At 38.6% G+C, this 27434-nt stretch overlaps 1 protein-coding gene across 1 annotated transcript in view; it reads right to left on the reverse strand.

The window, feature by feature from the left end:
- The window catches only part of Trpc5 (transient receptor potential cation channel, subfamily C, member 5), a 133159-nt gene that overhangs the window by 99729 nt on the left and 5996 nt on the right, over nt 1-27434 (reverse strand). Inside the window, exon 2 of the mRNA XM_013025856.1 lies at nt 284-805. Within this exon, the coding sequence (XP_012881310.1) occupies nt 284-805 (522 nt within the window). The remainder of the gene's footprint in view (nt 1-283; nt 806-27434) is intronic.

Below are 27434 nucleotides of genomic sequence, written 5' to 3' on the forward strand. Positions count from 1 at the left end.
AAGGAGAAAGGTGGAGGAAGACAGGAGGAGTAGGTGGAGGAGAAAAAGAGGATGAGGACAAGAAGGGGGAAGAGAAGGAATGCCATCCTTTTGAAGAGTCATGTGGCTACATAAAGGGTACATACAGAGACTGCTGTGTCATAGCTGAATGAAAATGTCTGTGAGGCCTGTCCAACCATTCATTTGTTAGAAGTCTAAGTGGTAAGAAAATGCTGACTCTGGCTTTGCTGCTGGACTCTAGAGACCTCACACTTCCCTGAAAGCAGAGATTGTCTCAGCTTACCTCTTTCTGGTGGTATTTGATTGCCACCTTCAGCTTGGCCAGGTCATGGTATTTCTGAGGGTCAAGCTCTTCACTGTGGTCATCTCGATGATTGAGGATGATCTCCAGTTCCCGAGAACTTCGAGCTTGGTCCAACAGATCTTTAGCAAAAAGCTTGCATTGCTGGGAGAGCTCCTCATATTCAGCCTTGAATTCATTCTCCACCTTGCTGAGCTCTTTGAGCTCCCAGCCTAGACGGAAAGCGGTTAGAATGGGGTCCTCACTTGATAAGGCAATGAGTGAGGGGCTTGCCAGAGCCTTGTAAATGTTCAGTCTGGAGCGGGAGTGACGCAGGCTGTCCACTTCTGAACTGGACACACACTCCACACAGTTGCAGCGGATCTGGTGGGGCCGTGGAATAGTGACCCGTTTTTGGACAAGCAATTTGATGATTTCATAATTGTTGGTATGGGCGGCCAGCATGATGGGAGTGATGTCCGGTGTGAATTCTGAAAATTGAGTGTCCATCATCAGAGTGGGGACCTGTATACAAGAAAGCAAGGAAAAGCAAGACTAAACTAAGGAGAGAGAAGGAACATAGGGCCTATAAAATGGCAAATAAGGAATTTTAATCTCCATTCTTTTGACACTTCTCCTTAACAGAATATCTAATGTTTGTGGAATGTCTTCTGTGTTTCAGACATTGTCCTAGGTACTTACGATGTATTAACTCCTTTAATATCTACAACACTTCGGGGGGAGGGTAAATATTCTGCTCATACAAAGGAACTGAGGTACAGAGAGGTTGAAAGACATACCAAAGATTACACAGCTTTAGTAGGAGAGCCAAATTTAAAACCAAAGCATTATAAATGCTGACCCTGACTCTTACAATTGTATTACTGCCACATGCCCAGTTCTGGCTGAGACAGAATAGGAGAAACAGAAATAAAGGCTACTGTTCTGACCTTCTGGAGTTATATATATCAAACCTATATAAAGTTAATAACAGCACATTACTATGTTCAGTTCCAAATGAGCCATAGAGACTGCCAGAAGAGTCCTTTGCAAGGCTATTGACAACTAATCATCTTAAATACAGTTCAAATCATCAAGCACTGGAAACAGGAAAGAAGACTTTCTCAAATGGTTCCAATGATGTGTGCATAGGAGACCTTAGGGAGCCAAAGACCAAGGCCAGATGTAGCTCATATAACTTCCTCTGGGTACTAAGAAGGTAGAGAACATTTGATATGGTTATGAAGTGCTATGGACCTGAGGACTTTTAGGTTTGCAGCAGGGTTAGTTACTATAGCAAAAAAGACATTTGACAAAATTGCTGCTTTTGTTTGGAGTAAACAGAAGCTAGGAGTGAAGGGTACAGAATTTTTTAGTTGGGTGCACCTCTGGGATAGTATGTTGAACTTGACCAATGAATTAAAAATATCTTCCAACTTTAAGATGTGTTTTTGGAACCTAGACTGTTATCTATCCAACAGAGGAACTAACGCAGCTCACCAGATTTAAACAGAATCCAAAAGTGATAACATCTTGTATATACACTTATCTAATTGGGGAGGGGAAGGGAAAAAACCAAAATGCTTAAATAAGGATACAGGTCAACGCATTGTAAAAATGAGATGTACAAAACACTATGTTGAAAATGAACTTTCCAACTTTGGCGGGGGAGGGGAGGGTAGTTGTGGAGGTGGGAGGGAAGGGATGGTAGGGGAAAAACAAAGGAGGAGGCAACAATGCTCAATAGGAAATGTACTTATTACCTTGGTCATGTAACTGTAATCCTTCTGTACAGCATTTTTACAATAAAAAATATACAAAAGTGACAGGATCTAGAGCATGGGGAATACTAGAAGAGTCAAAGGAAACTTTATATAGGGTAAAACTGACTATTCAAAATGTGGATAGGATTCCAGAAGATAGAGAAATAATATTATTACACTTAAGGAATAAAAGAGTTCCAAATACTCATTTTAAGTGGGGTGAACAAACTTGAGAATCATGGAAAAAATCCCACAAAATAGACAAATATTGTTTTAATCAACACTTCTCCTCCCTCCCCCCCCATTCCTTAAAACGGCTTAAAAAAAGCCAGGTGCAGGTGGCTCACACCTGTAATCCTAGCTACTCAGAAGTTGAGATCTGAGAATTGTAGTTTAAAGCCAGCCAGGGAAGGAAAATTTGTGACTCTTATCTTTAACAATAAAAAAAGACAGAAGTGGAGCTGTGGTTCAAATGGTAGTGTGCTAGCCTTGAACAAAAAGCTCAGGGACAGTGCTTAGGCCCTGAGTTCAAGCTCCAGTCCTAGCACCAAAAATTAATTAATCAGAAATAAATTTATAAAATCAGAAGGAAAAGAAAAACAAGAACTAACAATTATTGGAAACCCGAAAAAAGGATGAGTTACTGTTGTATTCATTCTTTTTTTTGTGATAGTAGAGTTTGAACTCAGGGCCTCATGAGTTTGATGCTTGCTTGCTCACAGCTGATCCTCTACATTTGAACCATGCCTCTAGCCCAGATTTTGCAGATTAGTTGGAGGTGGAGTATCTTGGACTTTTCTGCCTGGGCTGGCATTGAAACTCAATCCATTAGATCTCAGCCTTCTGGGTGGCTAAGGTTATAAATGTGAGTTCTTGGTGCCCAGTGTATTGTTAATCATTTTTGCCTCCCCCTAACATTCATGAGGGATTCCTAAACAGAAAAGTGGCTAGAAATCAGGGACTGGGATAGAGGTGGAGGAGGAGTTTTCTTCCTTCACTGAGTGGTTGCACCAGCCTTTGAATAGTTGAAACTTGGCTGCACATTGGTCATCAATTGCTAGGATGGAGGAGTGAATAAACATTGTTAAACATTTAGAGGGTGCAGCTCCAAACAAAACAGCGGGAAGTGAGAGGAAGTGAGCAACTTGGCTCATAAAGTAAATTGGACTCAGGAAAGAGTAATCTCCGAAATTAACACAAGCCTACAGGCTAAGGAAGAAGTAGGTCTGAGTGGGCCTGGAAATGAATATAAACACAATCCACATAAAACCCAGAGTTGGGAGAGATGGTAAGTGAGCAATTTGTCACAGTTTGCCCAGGAAGAAAATAAAAAAGCTCGCATCTGAAATTGTTGTCTTTTCTTTGAATAGGAGTATTCTTCATTCTCTGTCACCATCTAAAGGAGTTGGAAGAGCTGGGGAAGAGTACCCTGTAGTATTGACTTCCTTGGGTTAGGATGGTGGGATTATCTACTTGGCTGCAGCTTATCTTGTCTTCTCTCCCCTTCCTTGCTCTACTTTTTCTTTTTCCTTTCTTTTCTTTGATGACTGTCCAAGACACACAGAGGTACCTATGAATACTGCTTAGCTGCTCTGGTGTCATGAGGCTCACAGATAAATATGTTTAATATTGAAATGTTTTCCTGGGAACTGATTCCATTGTTCAACAAAGGGTATTGTGAGTCTCCATTTGGCTGTCTGAGTACTTCATAGCAAAAAAGAAATATTTTATAATACATTTATTTACTTTTTGCTGGTATTAAGTACTAAGATTTGAACTCAGGGTCTTGTTCTCATTCTGCTTCCTTTTTTACCTGACACTCTGCCACTTGAGCTATGTGTCCAGCCCAGCCTTTTGTTGTTTTTTTTGTTGTTGGTTATTTTGGGGATAGACTTTCATGGACTTTCCTGTTCAGGCTGGCTTTGAACTCAGCCTCCTGACTAGCTAGGATTACAGGCATTAGCCACCATCACCCAGCTCAAAACAGAAAAAACTCTTTTAGAGAGAAAACTTGACATTAAGTGATAAACCAGGTCCTCCCATCCCCATTGTCTTTTCTTTTTTTAAGTAAATTTTTTATTGTGAAAATACCATCCAGGGCTGGGAAGGAGGCTCAGTGGTAGAGTGCTTGCCTTGCATGCCTGAGGCCCTAGGTTCGATTCCTCAGCATCACATAAGCAAAAAGAAAAAAGCCGGAAGTGGTGCTGTGACTCAAGTGGTAGAGTGCTAGCCTTGAGCTGAAGAGCTGAGGGACAGTGCCCAGGCCCAGAGTTCAGGCCCCACGACCGGACCCCCCAAAAAAGAAAATACCATACAGAGGGGTTACAATTACATGGGCAAGGTAATGAGTACATTTCTTATCAAGCATTGTTGCCTCCTTCTTTGTTTTTCCCCTACTATCCCTTCCCTACCATCTCCACAACTACACTCCCCCCGCATTGTCTTTTCTTCAGTAGACAGTGCCATTTTTACCTCACTCACTCTTCTCTCGGTAGATTCTTGTGGGAGATGGTTTTGACCCATTCCTTTGCCAGCCAAGGGTCATTGTAAATTCTAGCCTATTCAATAGCTCCTACTTTTAATTTTGAGCCCATCATTTACTGCTTTTTCAAATATTGTGAGTACTAGGCTACATCCAAGACAGCCCTCTTATGCCACATTTGATTGTCATCTAATTATTTAACCCATATATTTCTTGCTTCCCCAATAATGCACAAAAAGAAATTATTTCAACATTTTGTTTGTTAAGGACTTGCTTCAGAGTCTAAAATTTGATGTATTTTTGGAAAAATCTACTCACCCCAGAATTCCCTAGTTCATGCAAACAGGGGCAGCAAACATCCAAACCTAGCAGTGCCCCCAGGTGTGTTGGGAGAGTGGAGGAAGCAAATCTACCATTGAGATCTGCACTGAAAAATGGGGAAAGACCTAAAGGAACAGAACGCATTGCTTGCTTGTGTCAATTATTTGAGGCCCCACCAAGCAACACAGCATTTTGTGGAAGGAAAAAAATCTGAGGAAATTGAGAAATTTCCATGAACCTAGGCTCCCAACTCTCAGTCTAACCAAGAATACATATGGCAATCAGTCTGTCAGCCAAGGTTCTGCGCTTCTCTGCCTCCACAGTAATCCACACATGATGGGGCTTGCTTATTGCTACAGCAGCTAAGGTCACTGACTACAAATCTCTTCAGTTGTGAGATCCCCACTGCTTTAAAGTTTTTTAGTGGGTCCATATCTGCACCTTCTGTTCTCACGATTGCTGTCTTTCACTTGCACATTGTAACAAGGTGTCTCCTGGTTCCCTGAGCTCTACTGTTCCTTGTTTTCAGGTCCAGAGTGTATCTCAGTCTTAAACAATAGACCCTCTGACAAAAAATACTTGGCTGTAGCATAGAGCTATTAGGGAGTGATGAAAGGCATTTGTTCCCCAATGCTAGCCTACCACACTGGAGGCATCACATCACACTACCACCCCTACTGGATTTAAAGAGTACAATAAAGGTACATTTCTCCAGCCCATTGTCACTAGAACTGCCTGACTTACCTTGTGCTTGTGGTTTTGGTTTTACCGCCTCACTGGTGGCCTACAGTTGGAACTATGGACTGTTGGCTATTTTTTCTGTTTTTTTCCCCCACTGTATTTTTCCATGCTTTATAATTGTCTTGTTACTTTTTTCCTGACTCCCAGTTGTCTTCTCTTTCTCTCCCTGAAATACAGTTTTTCCTTGTTCCAATTATAATCAGTCACAGTCACAAGGCTAATATTTCTAGTCTTAACATTTTACCCTTTTCTTTCTTTCTCCCATCATTATCCTGTTGCTTTCTCCTTTAAAATCAGTGCAGGGACCATGGACTATCATAATTATAGCATTGTAAAGAAAGAATAAGATTATGTAATGAGGGTCTAAGGTTTCTGCTCATAATCTAGACTTTAAGAGATAGTCCATACTAGAAGCCAATTAAAGAGTCAATAACAGAAATGAATTGCAGGTATAGATGTATATGCATAACCAGTAGGGGTGAATGGGAAGAACTGCTAAACTTTAGGAGCTTCTACAGCTACTCCCCCACCTCCTACAATTATTTGCATTATCAGAGAAGAGGGCTCAGTGTTGTTATTTTCAGGAGAAGTCAGAAATATGAATTTGAGATTAGAATGTTTAAATTTGAAATGTTGGCTCAATTAAAAATATTAACAGTGTTCGGGCCAGACGCACACATATGTATATATACTTTTGTGTGTGTGTATGTGTGTGTGTGTGTGTGTGTGTGTAAAATTTGGCTTGAGTAAACCAGCTTAAGACAATTGTGTTAGACATAAATTGTGAGACTAAGGAGGGGTAGGTGAAGAAACTGAACATTTAGATAGACAAGATGATCAAAGAATTTGTATGTCATTAAGGAACTTTGATGTTATCTGTTGGCCACAGGAAGTGACAAGTTTTTTAATTCAGGAAAATAGCATAGCTTAATAAATGTTTTACAAAACTAGTTTGGACAAAGTATGGGACACCAGCAGTGTTTGTAAATTTTTAACAATTAACTTGCCTCTGGAGGAAAATGAAAGATCCTGATTTGTAGTGCTTTCTGATTTCTATGGTATAAAGATTTCCATGGGACAATTTCAAGCTACTGAAGTGCTGTGGAGCACAGAGTTGGAGAGAGTAGCAGACCACCACCTCTCACTAGGTGGTATGAGCCACATGCAGCAGACATGAATTTCAGGATGTTAAAACTAGTTACAAGATCTAAATAGTCTGGGTGAAGGAATTGTTAAGAACTTAAAACTAGACATCATTTCTAGAGACAAACAGGAAAGAATGGATTTAAAATATGCACTGGGAAAAAATAAAATATGCACTGGGTGCGTTAGGTTAAGGAGAGAAAAAAAAGCAAGGATGTTGGGTTTCTATATTGAATGCCTGGTTTAATGGTTCTGTTAATTATTGTAATAGTGAATAGAAAATGGCAAGTTTGGAATTTTAAAAAGTTCATTTAGGGACATATTTAGTTTAAAGTCTTTATTGAAATTGCAACAAAAAATTGTATCATTCAAGCCTGAATATTGCAAGAGAGGTCAGGACTGAAACTATAAAATGTGAATCTTTAATCAATAGTAGTAGTTGAAATCAAAGAATGGGAGAGGTCAACTTCAGTCTACTCATAGATGAACTTATCTAGTCCAAAGACTGGTCTATTTCACTTTCTAGAACAATTGAAGTGTGATAGTTAATGTTGATAGTCAACTTGGTTGGATTAAAAATTGCCTAGAGAGGCATAGGTGGCTCATGCCTATAATCCTAGCTATTCAGGAGGCTGAGATCTGAGAATTGAGGTTCAAAGCCAGCCTGGGCAGGAATACCTGTAAGACACTATTTGCAATTAACCAGCAAAAAGGCCAGAAGTATACCTGTGGCTCAAATGGTAGAGAACTAGCCTTGAGCAAAAATGTTCAGGGACAGTGCCCAGGCCCCCAGCTCAAGCCACTGGACCAGCACAAAAGACAAGAAGAGAAAAGAATAAAAGGAAGGAAAGACGGAAAAAAGGAAGGAAAGGAGGGAGGAAAGGGAGGGAGGGAGGAAGGGAGGAAGAGAGGGAGGGAGGAAGGAAGTAATGAAAGAAAAGAGAAAGAGAAAGAAATTCCTAGATTAGTGAAGTACATCTCACATTAGTGTGATAGTGAGGATATTTCCAAGACCATTTGATCAAGAAAATTATGATTGACATTAACAGGTTAATTTCTGGGTACCTTTATAATATGATGACATTATGGAGCAGTGATAAAAAGTAGAAGGGAGTGTCCAGTTAGCAAAAGTAGATCCCCAGAGGCCTGGCATCTAGCTGTATTGTTTTGTGTCTACTTTCTGGCTTTGATGACCTGAACAATTCTGTTCCACTATGTCCTCCCCGTTTTGGTGAAGTGAGACCTGTGAAACTGTGATCCAAAAAAAATCTTTTCCCACTTAAGTTGTGTATTTTAGGTATTTGGTCACAGGGTTTCAAAAGTGACTAACACAGATAGGAATAGGGGAGGGCTGACCTTAGTCTGAAAGAAGGACCACTTATCCTTATCCAGGAGCCTGCAGGTAAAAAGCAAATTGAGTGGTGCTGTGGTAAGTATGCAGTTGGAGAGGGCTGGAAGTTGAAGTACTTCCTATCTAAAAATACTTTCTCATTGAAGTACAAGGTGAGATGAGATGCTATGAGTAAAGGAGGGTGCATGGAGAAAGCTGAATATATATGTGGAGGATTTTCTTAGGGGAAAGCTAGCAAGCAGACCAAGGGAAATAGAAAGTATTTTCAGGCACTGGTGGCTTATGCCTGTAATCCTAGTTGCTCAGGAGGCCAAGATCTGAGGATCACAGTTCAAACCCAGCCTGGGAAGACTTTTTTTGCCAGCCTGGGAAGATGGTTTTTGGTTTTTTTTTTTGCCAGTTCTGGGGCTTGAACTCAGGGCCTGGGTGCTATCCCTGAGCCTCTTTGTCCTCAAGGCTAGTGCTCTACCACTGTAGCCATAGCGCCACTTCTGGCTTTTTTGAATAGTTTATTGGAGATAAGAGTCTTACAGGCACTTTTCTGTCTGGTCTGGCTTTGAACCATGATCCTCAGATCTCAGCCTCCTGAGCAGTTAAGATTACAGGTGTGAGCCACTGGTGCCAGGCTCTGGGGCAGACTTTATATCCAATGAAATACCAGAAAACCAGAAGTGGGCTATGGCTCAAAGTGGTAGAGCAATAGCCTTGAGCAAAAAAAAGCTCAGGAACAGCGCCCACGACTTGCAAAAAGAAAGAGAAAGATTGGAAGAAAGATAGAAAGAAATAAGGAAAGAAAGAAAGAAAGAAGGAAGGAAGGAAGGAAGGAAGGGAAGAAAGAAGGAAAGAAAAAAGAAAGGAAGGAAGAAAGGGAAGAAAGAAGGGAAAGAAGGAAGGATTGAATAGTAATGAAGTTATACATTTATAATGACAATCATGAATGGCAATGTGTGTCTAGTTTTTTCTCTCCCTCAAACTTTTAACAGTCAAGATATATGCATAGAGAGTTCATGCCATTGGAGTGATCCAGGGTTGAGGTTGGGCCAGGTGTGAAAAGTAGTTGGTGATGAAGTAGTTTAGGTAATAATCACAAGGAACAGAACAGGTAGGTAAGGGATCAAGTGAATTAAAGTCTCTTTGAAGTCAAAAGGTAGACAGAATAAGAGTAGGTGAACTGGAAGGGTAGGACTGGCTAGATATTGTGGCACTGGAGGATATGATAACCACCCCTGTGATGCCCATGAAAAGGATTGATTGGCATGAACTGTGTGTGGTAATTAACAGAGATATAGAGGTTGAGGAGTTGATAGGCCAGGATGCTGGTTGGGTTGTCCAGATGGACACTGAAATCATGCAAGGTGTTATGATGACACATCTTGGACTCAAAAGAACAACTGTTATCTGTAGTCCAAGATCATCATGGATATGACTGGTAGGAAATAGGTCAGTAGATGATCAGGAGATTGCAAGAAGAAATGCTGCAGTCACTCTGTTCTGAAGTGTTCTCTTTCCCACAGTACAATTTAGGCATACCTCTCTTGACTTGTTCATTTACTATCATTTTTGATTGTCCTATAAAATTGAGGAAATGATAGTACCCAAGTAAAATCATGAGGATTAAATGGGATTATATGTGTACTGTTTACACAATAAGGCTTAGAACATACATGCTTCTCAACAAATAGTCTCTTTTATTACAGCAACTAATGTTATAAAAGTATGTCAACAGAACTGCACATTCCTCAGCACAATAGGTTTTTGTTTTTAAAAATGATTTTGAGCTGGGCATGGGTGGCTCACACCTGTATTCCTAGCTACTCATGAGGCTGAGTCTGAGGATCATGGTTTGAAAACAGCCAGGGCAAGAAAATTTGCGAGACTCTTATCTTCAATTAACCATTAAAACATGGAAGTGGAGCTATGGCTTAAGTTGTAGAGTGTTAGTCTTAAGCACAAAAGCTCAGAAACAGCACCCAGGCCCTGAGTTCAATCCCTCAATCCCCAGAACGTACACACACACACACACACACACACACACACAGAATTTTAGGTTTAGTTTTAATTTTTGAGTTAGGGTTTCACTATTTTATTTATTTTTCAAGTAAAGGTCTAGGGTGGCCTCAAACTTCAGGTTCTCCTGCTTCAAACCTTCCAAGTTTTGGTATTATAATCTAGTATCACCATATCCATCTTATATATTTTTTCTTCTTGTTCTTCAATATATCCTACACAAAACTGACATATATTGAAAACCTTAAAAGTACCCCTATACAAGCTATTATCTTTTGTGTAGTTTTTCTGTTATTGGCAATATTAGAAATTAGACTCAGGGCTAGCCTATGATAGATGAATACTCTACAATTTGAAAGCTCCGAGTCCTTTGCTTTTAGATAGTCTCATGCTTTTTGCCCAGGGAAGCCTGGACTGTTACTCTTCTATCTTCGCTTCCCAAATTTCTGGCATTACAGGAATGAACCACTCTCCCTGGCTTCCCTTCTATATACATTTTAATTATTTCTCTAACTTAAAACAAGTTACTCAGAACTTCACCTTCTGTTTGTAATCTCAAGGATGTTACCTACACAATCTGAGTCTGTAAACTTAACCAGAATTGCCTTCTAAAAGATGTTCTTTTATTTTAGATTATTTCTGTACAGATTAGGTTAGGTTAACTAAATTTCGTGATTTTTTTTATCCTGAACCTGTGGGTTTTTGTAGGTGACAAAACCCTCAAAACCCTATCAGAAAGAATAATTAAAACAAAAAGGGGTGGGAGGGTATCTCATGCCACTTCCTGAGTTTGAATTCTGAGAATGAAAAATGAAAGTTGGCAAAGACTTTAGATAATGCCAAAAAGAAACCTGGAAGTCCTTTCCTGAATATTCTCTGGGTTATACATACCTTTGATGGCTTTTTATTTCATAGCTCTCTATATTATAATGCAAATATTTCTTATCTGACACATTACAATTGATTAGTCCCTATAGACAATTGACTATTTTGAATCCATCTGTAAATTACGTCAGCATACTGGGTGGCCTGTAGTGAAGACGCTTTCTATAAAAGTTCAGCTAGTTAGTATTTTAAGCTTTGAAGATAATACAACTGTGCTATTATAGCAGGAAAATGGCCAGTCATAGCTATACATAATAAAATGTATTTACAAAAACAGGTGACAAAGGGTAAACAAAGGAGGAGGCTGCAATGCTTGATAAGAAATGTACTCATTATCTTGCCCATGTAATTGTAACCCCTCTGTACAGTATGTTCACAAAAAATAAAAATAAAAATTAAAAAAAAAACAGTGACAGCCCAGAATTTGGCCAGCTAACAAACCAGAATTTGCAGATCCTTGGTTACTGATTTTATAAATTAATTAAATTAAATGAAACATTTGACATGTTCTTTCTTTAAATTTTAATGAAGATCAAGATTTAGCTTGGTGTTTTAAAAATTTATACTGTTACTGCCATTTTGTATTCATATTGAGGTTAGGTAGAAAATTCGATTTCCTTGTTTCTCATTAAGTTTTGCCTTCTCCTTGAACTCAAAAATCATGCTGAATGATCTTTTGCTTCCTCTTAAACACTTTGTTTTATAAAAAGAAATAAGAAGGTGGTAGGAATAGGAGAAAGAAATCAAAAGTAATAAATTAGATTTCATTCATATCATCTACAATTGTGTTTCTGAAGAAAATGGGTGCATCAACCAACTTGATTGAATTTTCAAATTTGCAATGATGTAGGCTAAGGAAGCAACCAGTAAAGCAGTTTCTTTGCCTGCAGTTTCATTGCTTGCCACTCCCCAAGGCTTTGTATTCAGGCCTTAATGAGCTTGTTCTGGGATTTGCCCTACGGCTCCTTGTTGAAATACTAGTATTATATACTAAAATCCTTCTAGATGAATGAAGAGGACACAGAATTGACCTGTCAAGAGCTTGTCGTGTAAAGTTCTTACAGTGCAAGGAACAGAGTGAGAGTAAGTCACCTTCCTCATATTTTTGCTTAAAGTCTATCACTAGAGGATATCACAGGAGTACAGGTCATGCTCCATTCTTCCCTCTCCCAGGACTGGCTGTACATGGTTATTGACTACAAGTGGCTCAAGTGATACATTTGTTTCCATTAACTTCATCACTGGAAACAATCTGCTAATTGAACATTTTTTTTACCTTACTGTTACTAGATATACACAGGCACCCTTGGTGGAGTTTATCACAGTTTTTTGAAATTAAATCTCCACTTGTTATTAATGAAGACTCTTATCAGGAGCAACTTCATTTGTGCCCACAATACTACATTTACAGGCTCAGCCTCTCTGGTTGGCACTTCCTCAGGCAGTATAATGTTGGAAATGAATTCTTGTCTTATGCGGGGATTTAGTGAAATTACAAACGCCCCTCCCCCCACTTTCCACCTGCTGAATCCCTTCCTCCCTATTGCAACATGCCGGATAAAATCACTGTTCAGCCACATTTTAGCACTCCAAAAATGATTGGAAATGAAATTTCAATTCTTTGTATTATACAGAAATGGAGACCACCGGCATCTAATCATGGCATATTGCCATGTTCCTGCTCTGCCTATCTATAAAGTTAGTTAAATGGTAGTGGCAATGTATGAGCTACATTGGCATCAGATGAAAGAGAATCTATTTCTTAGACTATGGTAAACAGAAAATCAAGAAATTGTGAATTTGCTGGATTATGTCAGCTGGTTTCACAGCTAAGGTTTATGAAAATTTAGGCCAATGACAGATTACATATCCACAATGGACAAAATTTATTTGCATTACGCAGATTCATGTTGCCACAAACATATCCAAGATAGTTTTTAAATAGCTTTATATAGCTTGAAGGTTCAAACCTAAGATAAGGTAGCCTATTGGCTGGGCTTCTGGGGTGTCATAATTCCTTCTGAAGCCATGTCCAAATGATTTTAGGACCTCCCACTATAGTACACCTCCTAAATATTCACAGTACTTCCTAATATTGCTACCTTAAGGACCAATCTGTTAATATAGGAAATTGGTGTGCCTGTGTGTGTGTGTGTGTGTGTGTGTGTGTGTGTGTGTTTGTGTATGTGTCTGTGTCTGTGTGCACTGGTCCTGGTGCTTGAACTCAGGGCCTGGGCACAGTGCCTGAGGTTTTTTCTGCTCAGGCTAGCACTGTACCACTTGAGGTACACCTTTACTTCTGGCCCTTTTGGGTGGTGAACTGGAGATAAGAATCTCACAGGACTTCCCTGCCCAAGTTGGCTTCAAACCAGGATCCTCAGATTTCAGGCTTCTGATTAGCTAGGATAGAATTAAAGACACACAACAACAGTGCCTGGCTCTGCATAGGAAGAGCACTTGAAGAGCATTCCCCATATTTTAAAGTTACTAGGAATAATGTTACAGAATCCACTGGCATTTTTTAAAGATGCATACAGATCAATAATGAATATAACAATGGCCAGCACTAGCTTAAATATCAGAAATAAATATAGCACTCATGGCTACTGCTTCTTGGACACTTTCTGTATGCTAGGCACCATGTTGGAATGTCCCATTTAATCTTCACTATAGCTCTATTTTGTAAGCATAATAGTTATTTTACACCAGAGGAAACTCAGCCAAAGAGGAGCTAAATGCATTGTGCAAGGTGACAGATCTAGGAACTAAAGAAGTCAGAATTTGGACCTAGGAAATTTAGCCCTGAAGTCATTACTGTTACCTACTATAGGATTCCATTTTCAAACCAAAAAAGATCAGCAATATGATTACTGTGCATATGCAAATCTTAATACCTTACTATTGAATGTACCAATGTATCTTATGGATTGCAACTGGTTTTGAATATCAATATTTTCAACTAACCTTCTACTTTCAGCCTAGATACACATTTATAGCATTGTCTAAAATTTCACAGCCTATATCACCATTGTTCATTTCACATCAAATGGCAGTTCTTAGGTTTTCAAAGGTAAGTACTAATCTAAGAGAAAAAATATATGCTAACTTTATGGGTTATAAGAGTTTATAACTTAAGCATTCCAGTTGGAGGACATTAGGAAGACATTTTTCTTAAATATTAATAGTCACAAAGGACAAAGTGTTAAGTGAATAAACTCTGTCTCTTTTACTCTCAAACAATGGGTTGTATGACTAGTGGTTGGAAGCCACAGATTCTGAAAAGTAAGGTGTACCCTGAGTTGTATATTAGAAATGAAAGAAAGACAAAATATGCCAAGGAAGGATGGGTAGACTGTGTTATGACAGGGGTAGACTGTGTGGTGACAGTCCTCGTTGAGGGAATTTTATGCATATTTAAACTGTCACCTGACTAAGAGAATTGTAAAAAGGGTGAGACACAAGATAAGTAAATCAAAAGATGTGTTTTTATCAAGATAGGGAAACAGTGAGAAGTGATGCTCTGATCAATGTGTCTCAAGCATTGTGTGGATGGAGCCTTACTTTAAGTGTGAGCACACAAGTTCATCTTGCAGGTAGGCCTTTGGCTGAGCTTAATATAAATAGATTTTGAGGAAAGCCCATAGTTGTTGGTCCAATTTTTTAGTCCACTATGTGATTTGTAAATTCAATTTCTCTTACAAATTTTTTTTTACTGGAAAGAGGATAGCCACAATCTGATATAGTTTTCCATGTCACTGCTCATAAAATTACTATGATGGGTTTAGGTTGTATCACAAAGGTTTCTGGACAGAGCTGAGAAGCCAGGACAATGTGAGGGCATGGCAATTGCATGGTCATCAACTGTATGATAGAATTGAATATAAATAATCTTTTTACCATTTAATAATTTTTAATTGGCACTCATCTTGATAGGAATGCATTTACCAGTAAAATGAAACAGAAAAACAAAAAGAGGAGCTCATACAAACAGATGGATTGTGAAGTTCTATTTTGTGTTAAGTGATTTACAGCCTCACAGTAGAAACTAGATAGTCATCAGGTATTCCAGTTTAAGCCTAGAAGAGCTTGGGTAATTAAAGAATTAGCTTTATTTGGCTCTTAGGGAGTAAACAGAAAATTATAAAAGGAGAGTTCTCCTGATTATCCTCAAAAGCAGTGAATAATGAAAAAGAACTAAAGTAGATTTGAGTAAACTACTTCCAGAATACATGAGATAGAAATTTCCATTCTAGAAATGCTTGTTCCTCCTGGCTTGTTTATGAGATAGGATATAATGTTTTTGCTTGGACTGGCCTTAAGTTCTGATCCTACTATCTCTTTTACCTGAGTAGCTGAGGTTACAGCTGTATGATACCATGTCCATCCAGACACTTAGTCTTAAAGCTTCACAATAATCCCCCATGACTCCACAGCCCAGACTGGCTTCAAACCATGATCTTTAGATCTCAGGCTTCTGAGTAGATAGGATTAAAGATGTGAGCCCCCAGTGCCTGGCTTCATTTCATCTTTTGAAAATGCTCTTTCACTCTATCACACAGCCATAGTGAGGATTTTCTGAATCTTTCTGCTGTTTTCATTTTAATTATAATTTCTATTTTAGGCCATGCCTTTGCTCTCTCATTTCATTATGAGCAGTTAAAAGTAGTCTTGTCTCAGCCTGAGTGCTTTGCTACTTAGAAATTTCTTATACTAGATTTCCTGGTTTACTGCTCTTAAATTCCACATTCCACAAATCTGAGCCCATGGACACAAATCTACCAACTTCACTGCAATATGATCATTCTATACTTTCTACTATCTTGTTTCTCAGATTCCTGAGACCATGTTCAGAATGGCTCTTATTGTTCATATTGCTTGCTATCTGCATTCTGGCCATAACCATTTGAGCAATCCACTAAGAAGTCGTCTTCAGAAACAACTTTAATGCTATGTTCATAGGGGTAACACATGTTTTTCAAGCCTGGTCCTCCATTCTTCCAAGTATTTAATTCTACAGCCACGTCCACATTTTCAGGTATTTATTGTGTTAGCAACAACCTCATTTTTGGGTACCAATTTTTTTTAACTTACTCCATCTTCTGCTGCTATAAACGAATTCCACAGGCTAGGTCAAAACAGAGAAGTTAAAAAAAGTCATGGTTCTAGTGATTGAAAAGACCAGGGATGAAGGTATGGTAGGGGAAAAACAAAGGAGGGGGTAACAATGCTTGATAGGAACAATACTCATTACCTTACTCATGTAACTGTAACCCCTCTGTACAGTATTTTTACAATAAAAACATACAAAAAAGAAACAGGAAGGGAAACTGTGAGAGAGCAAGGGAGAGGGTGACATTGCCCCAAAAGAAATGTATTTGAATAGGGTCTGAATAAACACTAACACAAATAAAAAAACAAAAAAACAAAAAAAACAACAACAACCAAAATCCCGTAACATGTAAAGGGAATGATTTGATGAGAAAGAAACAGGGAGGTAAAAGGAAGCCAAAGAGCTTCCTTTTTATAATAAAGCCACTTCCACAATAATCCATTAATCCATGTGCTGAATACTCTGCTTATGAGGGCAAAGCTGTCATGATCCATGAACTCCCGCAGTTGCTATGTTTCAAATACTCAACCTATGATTTTTGAGGATTAAGAGTCCAACATATGAAATTTGGGGACCTACTAAAACTGTAGCACCAAGTCTTCCTAGGTGAGGAGTGGGGATTGCCAGCAGTTTATAGCCTCTGAAGTAGAGTATAAAACAAAGGCTTAGTCATTATATCAATAAGCAAGGGGCCCAGGCATAGATACCAAAATAGAATATTCAGAAGGGGGCAGAACCTTGTTCAACTTGATGATGATATACTGAACTACTGGCCTCTACTTCTAAGAGTCTCAAATTAGAAATAGCATTAGACCTAGGTCCTTGACCAGGACAGTCAGGAATGAGAGTATGAGTCCTTCACTATGGATGAGATGTCTTCATCTGCAGGAGTTGGGGCCCAAGGGGGCAGAGATCTGAAGGGATACCATGATAAGAAACTGTGCAGCTTACTATGGACATTGCTTTTTCCAGGCTTGATGAATTATGTGGTTTCAACTATTTTCTATTAGGCTGTGACGGGTCCATGTGATCTATACACCAGATGCTAAGAGAACTGACATGTTAAGTAATGGAACATCATGTGGATTAAGGGAGCAATACCAGTGGGAGGTCAACATCTCTCTTCAGCCAAACTGAAAAGGAGGCAGTAGGTATATATCTAATGGCTAAGGCACCATTAGGGCCCTTGATTATTATTGTAATGAAAACCCCTGGAGTTACGGATGTTCTAGGCAAACGTGAGACAAACTTGTTATGACTACAACCAATGGCAAGATACATCGTTAATTGTTAATGCTGAGAAAGGCAGCCTTTGACAATTATTTTTTGTCAGTCGTGGGGCTTGAACTCTGGGCCTGGGCACTGTCCCTAAGCTCTTCAACTCAAGGTGAGTGCTCTACCACTTGAGCCAGAGCCCCACTTCCAGTTTTCTGGTGGTTGGTGTGAGCCACTGGTACCCAGCTCTGTGACAATTTTGTATTCAAGATCTTTCTGCTTGAACTCCCCATCTGAGTTTTCTGAGGGGTTTCTCTCAGACACATCCATGTAAGCAGGAGCTCTTACTCTACAGCAGGACTTGATGAGGGTTAGGAAGGCTTTCAGAAGGAAGTCTGAGTCTGAACAATGCAAGCAAACTTTTAGCATAGACATCTCAGATGGACATATTTCAAGAATATTTTCCCTCTCTACTAGAAAATCAATATACAAAATTCTCTGGTGGCTTTTATAGCATACATTATTTGAAGAAGTTGCATTTTCTGCAGGGCGCTGGTGCTGAGGAGGCTGTGACTTGAAGATTGTGGTTCAAAGCCAGCCCAGGCACTCTGGGCCTGGGCACTGTCCCTCAGCTCTTCAGCTCAAGGCTAGCGCTCTACCACTTGAGCCACAGCGCCACTTCCGGCTTTTTTCTTTTTGCTTATGTGGTGCTGAGGAATCGAACCCAGGGCCTCGAGCATGCAAGGCAAGCTCTCTACCACTGAGCCACCTTCCCAGCCCCTCTATCACATCTTGAGAGAGAGAGAGAGGGAAATTCTCAAGCAAAAAGTTCCTCTTTCTAAACTGTATATTTTCAGCTGTGTGTGTATAGCACCATCTCAAGCAGGAAACCTTTTGTTCTTGTTAACAGACTAAAGATTGATTGTTGCCTTGCTTAGGGATAGGGGAATGGAAAAAGAGAAGTTTTTTTTTTCTTATACACTCTCAAGCAAAGGGCATGGGATGCTGGCACTCAGGGATAGTTAAGCAAGGTGCTAATCACTACTGAATTAGGAAAAGATCAACTGCTGTGTCCTTAGTTCCCTGAAGTCAAAAGTTCGTCAAATTTGAAACAACATGGGGAAGCAAAAATATTTTAAATATGGTGATGATCTTTCAATAACATGTAAAGCATTTGCCTCTGTGAAAGATAGACATACTCTGATATCTTACAGAGTCAATGCAATCTTTCACTCTGCAGCAACTTTTCAGGAGTGCAAGGCCAGAAAAAGTTGGCCTTGAAATAAACTGGGTTTCCAAGTTAAATTTACATAATTTTCTCTTTCATTTGTAATTAATAAGGGTTAAAGGTCTCACAGATGGATAAAATGTTCTAAGTGGGAAGACTCCATAGACATAGAGATTGCTTGCCTTTGGTCAAAAAGGGGCAGCAAAGGAGTCTAAACTTTATCTATAGTCACATTAATAAGCTAGACATTACTTTGACAATCTAGCCATACATTTGAGAATTCTGAAAAACTGACACTTGGATATAATTACTTTGAGATTTCTTTCATACCTTGCCAAAGTTTTGATCCATCAGATTATCATTAGGGTATTTAACTATTTCACAGGCTAGAGGTGAATGTATTAGATGAATTATAGTGACAGAAGAATGCCACTATATTTTATATAATCTTAATGATTCTAGGATTAAGTAGATCACCAGCAAACAAATATCTCTCAGAACTCCAGAGGTTTTATGCTAAGAAATGTGTCAAGACATCATTGTGTGATTTTAGTGAACTCCTGTTTTTTTCTCTTAAAAATTATTTACTGTGGATGTGTAATCTTGCCTCCTTCCTAAGTATCAGGTACAGTGCCCATTTAATAAGGCTTACAAACTACTTTTAGAGTAATATCAAAACATTGCATCCTTGTGAGATGATTTAGTATTACACTTTCATGCTTTTTGTTCTGGTCCTGGGGCTTGAACTTGAGGTCTGGGTGCTGTTCCTTGAGAGTTTTTGCATAAAGTTGGTGTTCTGCCACTTGAGCCACAGCTCCCTTCACAAATTTTGATGTTAACTGGAATTAAGTGTCTCATGACTTTCCTGCTTGTGCTGGTTTCAAACCGTATCCCTCAGATCTTAGCCTTCTGAGTAGATAGGATTACAGTGGTGAGCCACCTATGCTCGTCCCTTTTCACTTTTTGATGATAGAAAGCTGAGTAATTTGTCTCCATCTAGTACATAGTTGAAAGCAACAAGAGAAATCTACTCGCATACTTGGTTCACTATATTGAATATCATTATTGATACATCCACTGCAAAACTGTAGAATTCACATAGACATAGATGATGAGATAGTTCAGTCTCATCATACCTAGTAACTCTTTTGTTAACCACTCAGTTTCTATCTAATCTGTCTCTATTTAAACATGTCTTGAGGTGATATGATATTTTATTTCTCTCTAGTGGTGAGAGTACTGAAATTTTTACCAATGCCGTACTCTTTTAGTAAAAAGAAGGGCTCCAGTGTTAATTTTTAATGCCTTTGTAAACCTGGCTTTTATATAGTAAAAGCCACTTAACTCAGTCTAGGAAAGGAATAATGTTTTTCTACCTTGCAGTTCACCCCCACTTGGTACAAGGTAGCTCTGTGGCTATCTCCTCAATCTATTGGATTTTGGTCTCAAGAGTATTTCAGAGTGGTTGAGAAGAAAGAGCTCAGGATTAGGTGTGCTAGTTCTCTTCTTGTTATCTGACTTCTAGGTTGTGTTCTTCTGTCTTGACAATACTGGTTAAATTATTTAGTTTACTAACTCCAGCTTTCTCTTGGGTAATAATAGGAACGATCAGTGAAGATTAGCCTTCCTTGCACATTTAAACAGCTTCCCTGAAATAAGCTCTATGTCATTTTCTCCCAAATAGATTACAGGATGCAGAGAACACTCACTCCCTATTCTGATCAGAGAAGCTATTGCCCAGAATAGCTGAGCACTGACAGTAGAATATGCGAACCTACCTTGTCTCATTTCCTGCTTTACAAATGGAAATCAGCTAATTTAGAAATTTTGGCAGTCTCAGATTAAAATGATAAAAGGTTTTAATGCTAAAAGCAAGAAATGAGGTTCCCAATAGGAAAAGCAGACGTTAATAACACAAGGTCAAGCCCAGGCTCACCACTATAAGCTCTCTGATTAGGCTCAGGGGAAGGCTAATTTGTTAATAAAAGCTCTGAATTATGATCATATTGGATAATATGAATGAATGTTTCTCATCCAATTCCAGGGACTGGAGACTACACAATAAATGAACTTGGGTTTTAGATATAACTGTTTAGTTATTAAAGGGCGTTCTTTAATGCTCTCTTGCCAGACTGTAATAATACAGAAACAAAGATATTGTCACCTCAGACTCTTCCATGAATTTCAAACACCATGTTTCTAGAAGCCTGCCATATGACAAGAGACTTGCTTTATTAGGTTGATGTTTTCTTAGGGTACTATGGAGATCAGTAATTTTGCCTTGAATTTCATTTAGAACAAGTAACACCATCCCAAAAGAGCAAACACTGTATAGATTCAAAATTTTTTAGCTTTAGGATGTCTTTCTTTTTTACTAAGAGCTAAAATGTGGGAGATTGCTTAGCGTAATCAAGGAAAATGTTTGCACCTGTAATTTTCTTTTCTCAAATAACTACTTCATTGCAATGAAATCAGAAAAAAGAATGATTCATAATCATTTCTCACATTATCCTCTTACTAGAACTAATTTTTATGCTAAAGGCCAATCTCTCTTCTTGTTTCTTCTCCTTTCTTCCTCACTTAGGACTGAGCTACATACTCTTTTGTGCCTCCAGCTCAAACTGTCACTTTAAAAAGAATATAGACATTCTTTCCTTTCAATTATGATACTTAAACACTAAACTCTAAACTTGGAAATAAAAGAACAATTAGATATGAATAGTCTTTTATAACAGAGAAAAGCTTAGATATTTTAAGTATCATTTAAAAGTCTCATTTGCAGGAAGACTGGAGGACCCAGCATACAATTACAGTTTTGTTCTTTGCTCCAGTCTGGATAAATCAATGATCTCTAATATGAAAGTAATCAATAGATTATTAATGATCTTAGTATATAAAGAGTTTAGATAAATCAGTAAGAAAATATAGAGATTATACTAGAAAAATAAGTTAGACATATAGTTAACTATGACAGAATATAACAATTGGTTTATAGCCGAAAATATGGTTTATTTTATTTATAATGAAAAAACAAATTTAAAAACAATGAGATAGCATTTATGCCTCTTCGGTTGCCATTTGGTGTTTGGCATTTTTTAAATCTGTGATTGCAAACCTGAGAAGCAAGTACTTTCATATAGTGCTTACAGGAGAACAATTTGTCAGCTTATATGCAAATATATATATACATACATATATATATATATCCTATGACTCCACTATCCTATTACTAGGAATTGACCTTACATATTATAATCACATAGGTGTTTGAAAAATATGAATGTAAGATGTTACTCATCACAGCCTTGTTTAGAAAAGAATAGCAACAAAACAACCAATGAACTTTGAGACAATATAAATGCTCCTTTAATAAAGGATTGGTTAAATAAATATGGCACATTTTATGATATAGTATTGTCAAAAATGTAGACTCTGTAAGCATTCCCACAGTGAAAGATAGATACAATGTATTATTAAAGAAAAACATGTTCTGAATTATTTGTTAAAAAAATGAATCTGAGGACTATGTGCAATACCCTAGGTTCTACCATCAGCACCATAGAGAAAAATGATCTAGTATGAGGTGGGCATGGTGGTAAACACCTGGAAGCGTAGCATTTGGGAAGCTAAGGCAAAAAATCACATGTTTAAGAGAGGTCCATACTTGTAATCCAGCACTTAGGAAGTTGAAGCAGGAGAATCGTGAGCTCAAGGGTAGCTTGGTCTACATAGTGAGACCCTGTGTCACACAAAACAAGAAAAGTAGTTGGAGTTTGTGTGTTACTCTTTGAATGCACACAGGAAACACAGAGGGGGACCTACATAGGTTTTTCAGAGCTACGATTTTAAGAGTTAGTACTGAGAATGGGAAATAGGAGGTATTTTTGTTTATATGTTTTTGTATTGTTTCAAGTAGGGGGTGGTGGTGCCAGTCCTGGGATTGAACTCAGGGCCTATTCATTGTCCCTGAGCTTTTTTGCTCTACCACTTGAGCCCCAGCTCCATTTTAGGTGTATATTTGGTAGTGAATTGGAGATAAGTGTCTCACAGACATTCAAGCCTGGGGTGGTAGATAAGCCTACCAGTATTTAGCTTGTTTCAGTCCTTATATTACACATATATTATTTGCACAATAAAACTTCTAAAATAAACAAAGGGATGTATAGAATGGTGATGGTGATCTGACCTATAACCCTTACAAAAAATTGAAGAAGTCCACGTCTCTTATTAGAAGTGAACAATATAAATGGTGGAGGGAGGAGTTGCTCAAGTAAATATTAGACTTCATTTTTTGGTTTAGATAAAGCCCAAATTGTGCCAAGTGCTTCCTTTCTGAGAAGGGATTGAAACCCTTCCCCCATACAAAGGTGAAGAGATACTGTCTCCTGGAAAATCTGAGGATAAAGCCTATTTGGTGGCAAGGGGATGCATTGCAATGTGTCAGTTAATCATTTTCATCAACAACATTCTACCCCCAATTCTGAGATGTGCAGTGGAGCTGATGGAAAGTGCACGCAACAAATAACTATAGGCTTCCCTATAGAATAGAGGGGGATTTAGAAATTCTGCTTTCCAGTTTTAGAATTATTAGAGGTCAGCACTCTATTTTCTTGGGGTAAGAAGGAAAGGTGACAATCTTGGAAATAATCTATCATTGGTGTCAGCATCCTCTTCCATCTTTAATTTGCGGGTTCTTTCAGTGCCTTTTTTTTTATCTGCATCACAGCCCTGGTTCAGTAAAGGATAGGCAACAGCAATCTTTTCTCAGAACAAGGCAGAACACTCAGCCCTCTTTCATTCAATCTCCTCCTAATAATGTACTGTTCCCTCCTCTTCACTAAGAACTTCCATGAACTGATTTCTTAGAACAGAGAATAGTTTGTAGATTGGGGTCACTTAATCCTGCCAGAGGCAACAAAATGTTTGGTTTTATCAGAAAGTCTGTGAGAAAAAATAAGGATTCAAAAAAAGAAAAATACTAAGAGATAGTGAACAAAGAGGAGGTTTGAGATAATGTGGATCACAGACAAAGAGACAACAGAAAAATTTTGGAGATGATGGGTGTGTTTATGATTTTGATTGTAGTGTATGGATGTATGCATATGTCCAAATGCATCAAACTACACATAAAGCATAGTGTCTTTATGCATATGCATTTTATATCAATAGGATGGTAAGAGGGGATAAAAACACTGGACATGTCTGTATGGAACCTGATGGGTAAAGGAATATCATCTGGAGACAAGGATAGATGAAGGAGGAGAGTGTCAAAGAACAACGTGGCCAACTCCTCACAAATATTTGCTGGAGAATGGTGATTCCATTTGGGCCACAATTGATTTTGCCTTCTACCTTACATTTTACTACAGTTCTCTTTCCCCTGACCACCAGAAAGCCACTGAGAACCTGCTGGGATGTGGTGCTTGTTTGCCAAATTCCAACCATAAGAGCTACACAGTTGTTGGCCCTGGTTTCCTCCTTTAATCAGAAAGAAAAAGGAGAGTAGATTTTCACTGATCCCAGCAAGTGTTATTTGTTGACAGCAACACTGGTGGTTGATCACACTCAAGGGCCCACATGGCCTATGTTTGGTGAGGAGGGTCTATCAGCTTCAACCTTTGCTTTCATCAGCAGCCCTTCTTTCATTCTAGTTCCCACAGAGGACAAACTACTTTCCTTTCTGTGTGCCCCATCATTGCTCATTTACTTCCTTTAGACCATCATCTTCTTTCTATTTTTCCAACACAAAGCCCATTTCTTTTCTGAAATGGCATTCTATATCATCCATATCACATTTTGAAAGATGTAGCACACTTTTTTTTCACTAGTATGTTAGTTGTTAGCATATGGGAAGGAAGAATCACTGGGTCATTTTGATGTATTAGAGGAGAGTTGGAGGGGTGGCAAAAGGGTTCTCAGTTTTGTACTTTTTCGCAATCAAACTGGAATAATTAACAGGGACCAGAGCCATAAACTGGAATAAAAGGAATTAGAGTAACATGTTGTACAGCCAGTGGTGAAAAAAGATAGAATTGCTATGAGACAACTATATAGATGAAGTGTAAGGATAGAAAAATGATATTACACAGATGAGACATACCCAGGAACAGAGGAGAACAGGAGGCTTCCTAATTGGACTTGCACACATGGGTTACAGAAGGAAACCCTGGGTAGCTGGTAGTCTTAAAATGAGGGGTTCATGGATAAAACCAAAAAAATCTCATCTCATGTCTTTTTTTGTCCTTAGGCTACTAATAATGGTGGTGTGGTTGGATAATATGAGCATATCTGTTCTCCCCAGGAAACTATAATTCCTTCAAGTCCCTAGCTGTATGTTTCAATTATTTTTGGTACAACATATGATTAGTAGTCAAAAATATTTTAGAAATTGAATTGAACTGAATAGAATTAATCATCTGCTAAAACTCGATCAGTAAGTTGTTTCGTATAGACATTATATGTAGCTCTTTTGTTTGGTAGATGGCACCACATCTAACAAACTCCTCAGAGAAAGTATAGAAGTAGAAAAAAATAGCTTGATGATAAAAAATTTTAGTTCTGGCTCAGCTAAGTGACCTTAGACATGCCACTTCAGACCAAATAATCTCTGCACTTTACAGTTAAATTCTCTGTGTGAGGTAGATTATGTCCACTGAAAACAAACATAGATGCATTGGCAGTGGCAGCTCAGTTCACCAGTTTAGCCAGTATGATGCTATTATTTTGCCCACTTAATTTAAACTGGCAGATTTATTTTTCTTGGTTGATATAGTTCATTGCTTTGGTTTAGACCTTTGCGTTTGGAATGGGAAGAAATGCAAATAACAGAATTAAAGCTGTTACTTAGATTATTGCTTGCCTTTCTTACACCAATATAACACTGGAAAATTTATATAACAGTTAAGAGTAATATCAATGCTAATATTCTGGGTACCATAGATTTGAGACCATGTGTCACAAATTGTGTCAAGTGTTGAAAGCAATTCTCATTTAGACAAGCACGGTACCACTAAGATAGGTCTGTGGCTCAAAAATAATTCTCATGTAAATCCCACACAGAACTTGTATGAAATATCATTCACTCTATTATATACATCAAGAAACCGATTTTTATACTGGAAAATGATGTTCCAAGGTCACCTAGTCTGAATTCTTAACCACTCCATGTTAGAGGGAGCACAACACATTTTGAATAACTACATGTGTTAGCCACTAGATGATATCAGAATGACTTTAACTAGTAAGATGAGTAGTAGCAGTAGCTGCCATGTCCTGAGTACTTAGGATGCATCATGGACTTTTCTAGTTAATACCTGCACAGATTTCATTCCAGTTTTACCCTAATTCTATGAAATTGACTCCATTTTTTTCTTAGTCACCAATGAAGAAATATGTGTATCAAAATTAAATGATTAGTCCAAGGAAACACATCTAATAAGTGCATGAATCCAAAGCCAATGATCTTTCCACTGGAAAAGGCTGCCTGCAAATAGGAGGGGGCTCTTGCAATACTTCCTTTGATCTCTCGAGGTGAGTGGTCAAGACTTACATGATAGGCTCAATAGCTCCCCTTGTCTGTGCTCCAGTCACCTTTGTATAGGTTCTCAGCGTCCCCCTACATATTGTGAAATCCCATCTGGAGGTCAAGAAGCAGACAGACTCAGGAGTAAACGCAGTGTTCTTGCAGATTTTTTTTTATACTCTCAACACAAACACTTATCAGTGCTGTTGAGATACAATCTTGCTAACTCATTTGTGAGACCAGACCAGTTTTAATTTAATGCCATCTGCCACAGACAAATGAGTAACTATGGCACAGTTCAGAAGGGTGCCATGGGGAGAAGGTTGGTTTGGCCTCTTTCTGGCTGTCCACATGAATGCAAGTGACTAAGATAGAAAATTACTTTTGAGGACTATGGACACAAAGGCCAGAAGCTCTACCTCCTTGTTCAAATTCTTAGATTCTAATGAAAATAAAAGAGTGATGTTGAGATCATGCAGCCTCATGAACAGCAGAAGGGAGACAGACCATTGCCAACTGGACCAGGCAAGAAGAAAACTATATGCCTGGCAGCTCACTCTCCAGCCTTCCCATATACTATACTGGCTGACTGTGAGCACCTCTTGACAGTATGACAGGCCAAGTCAAACTGAAGGGTAAAGTCATAAGTAATGGTTCTTGATCGGCAGCATAAAACATTTTCCCCAAAGCGTTGGACATATCTTAATTTAAATTTCTTCCTCAGAGAAGGCCTTTCAGTTAAGCACTGCTAGCTAACAATGGTTAGGATTTAGAAAGTTAGTTTCCTTGTGAACATGATGAAATTGGGCTAGAAAAAGATTTTGTGACTTCTCCAAGGTCACCCTGTTACAAGCTGGCTAGGGCTGTGAACTGTAAAATAGAGTGTGCTCTCTGTCTTCCAGGTGATAATTTTTAGGGTATGCTCACTCTTCCAGGGACAAGGACATAGAGAAATGCATTGATGTGTGTATGGATGTGTGTGTGTGTGTGTGTGTGTGTGTGTGTGTGTGTGTGTGTGTGCATGTGAGCAAGTAGCATTGTGAGTTCTAGGCTATCCTTAAGACAGGGGCAGCTGTCTTTGGGTAAATTTTGCATCTGAGTAGGATTTCATTTGATGAAAGTCTGTGTCACTTAAAATGTTTGAAAGCTCCTTATTAGAACACTATTTTTCACAGACAATATAGTGGGTGTAACTATAGCTCCCCCAAAGCTATGCTCAAATCTTAGTCCCTACTTCCTGAATGGCCTTATTTGTGAAAGAGGTCTTCATACATATAATCACATGAAAATGGGCTCATTTATATTAGGGTGAGCTTTAAATCAGATGACTACTTTCTTTCTTTCTCTTTCTCTCCCTCCCTCCCTCCCTCCCTCCCTCCCTCCCTC

The sequence above is a fragment of the Dipodomys ordii genome, unplaced genomic scaffold (genome assembly GCF_000151885.1).
Source record: "Dipodomys ordii isolate 6190 unplaced genomic scaffold, Dord_2.0 Scaffold88, whole genome shotgun sequence".
Lineage (NCBI taxonomy): Eukaryota > Metazoa > Chordata > Mammalia > Rodentia > Heteromyidae > Dipodomys > Dipodomys ordii.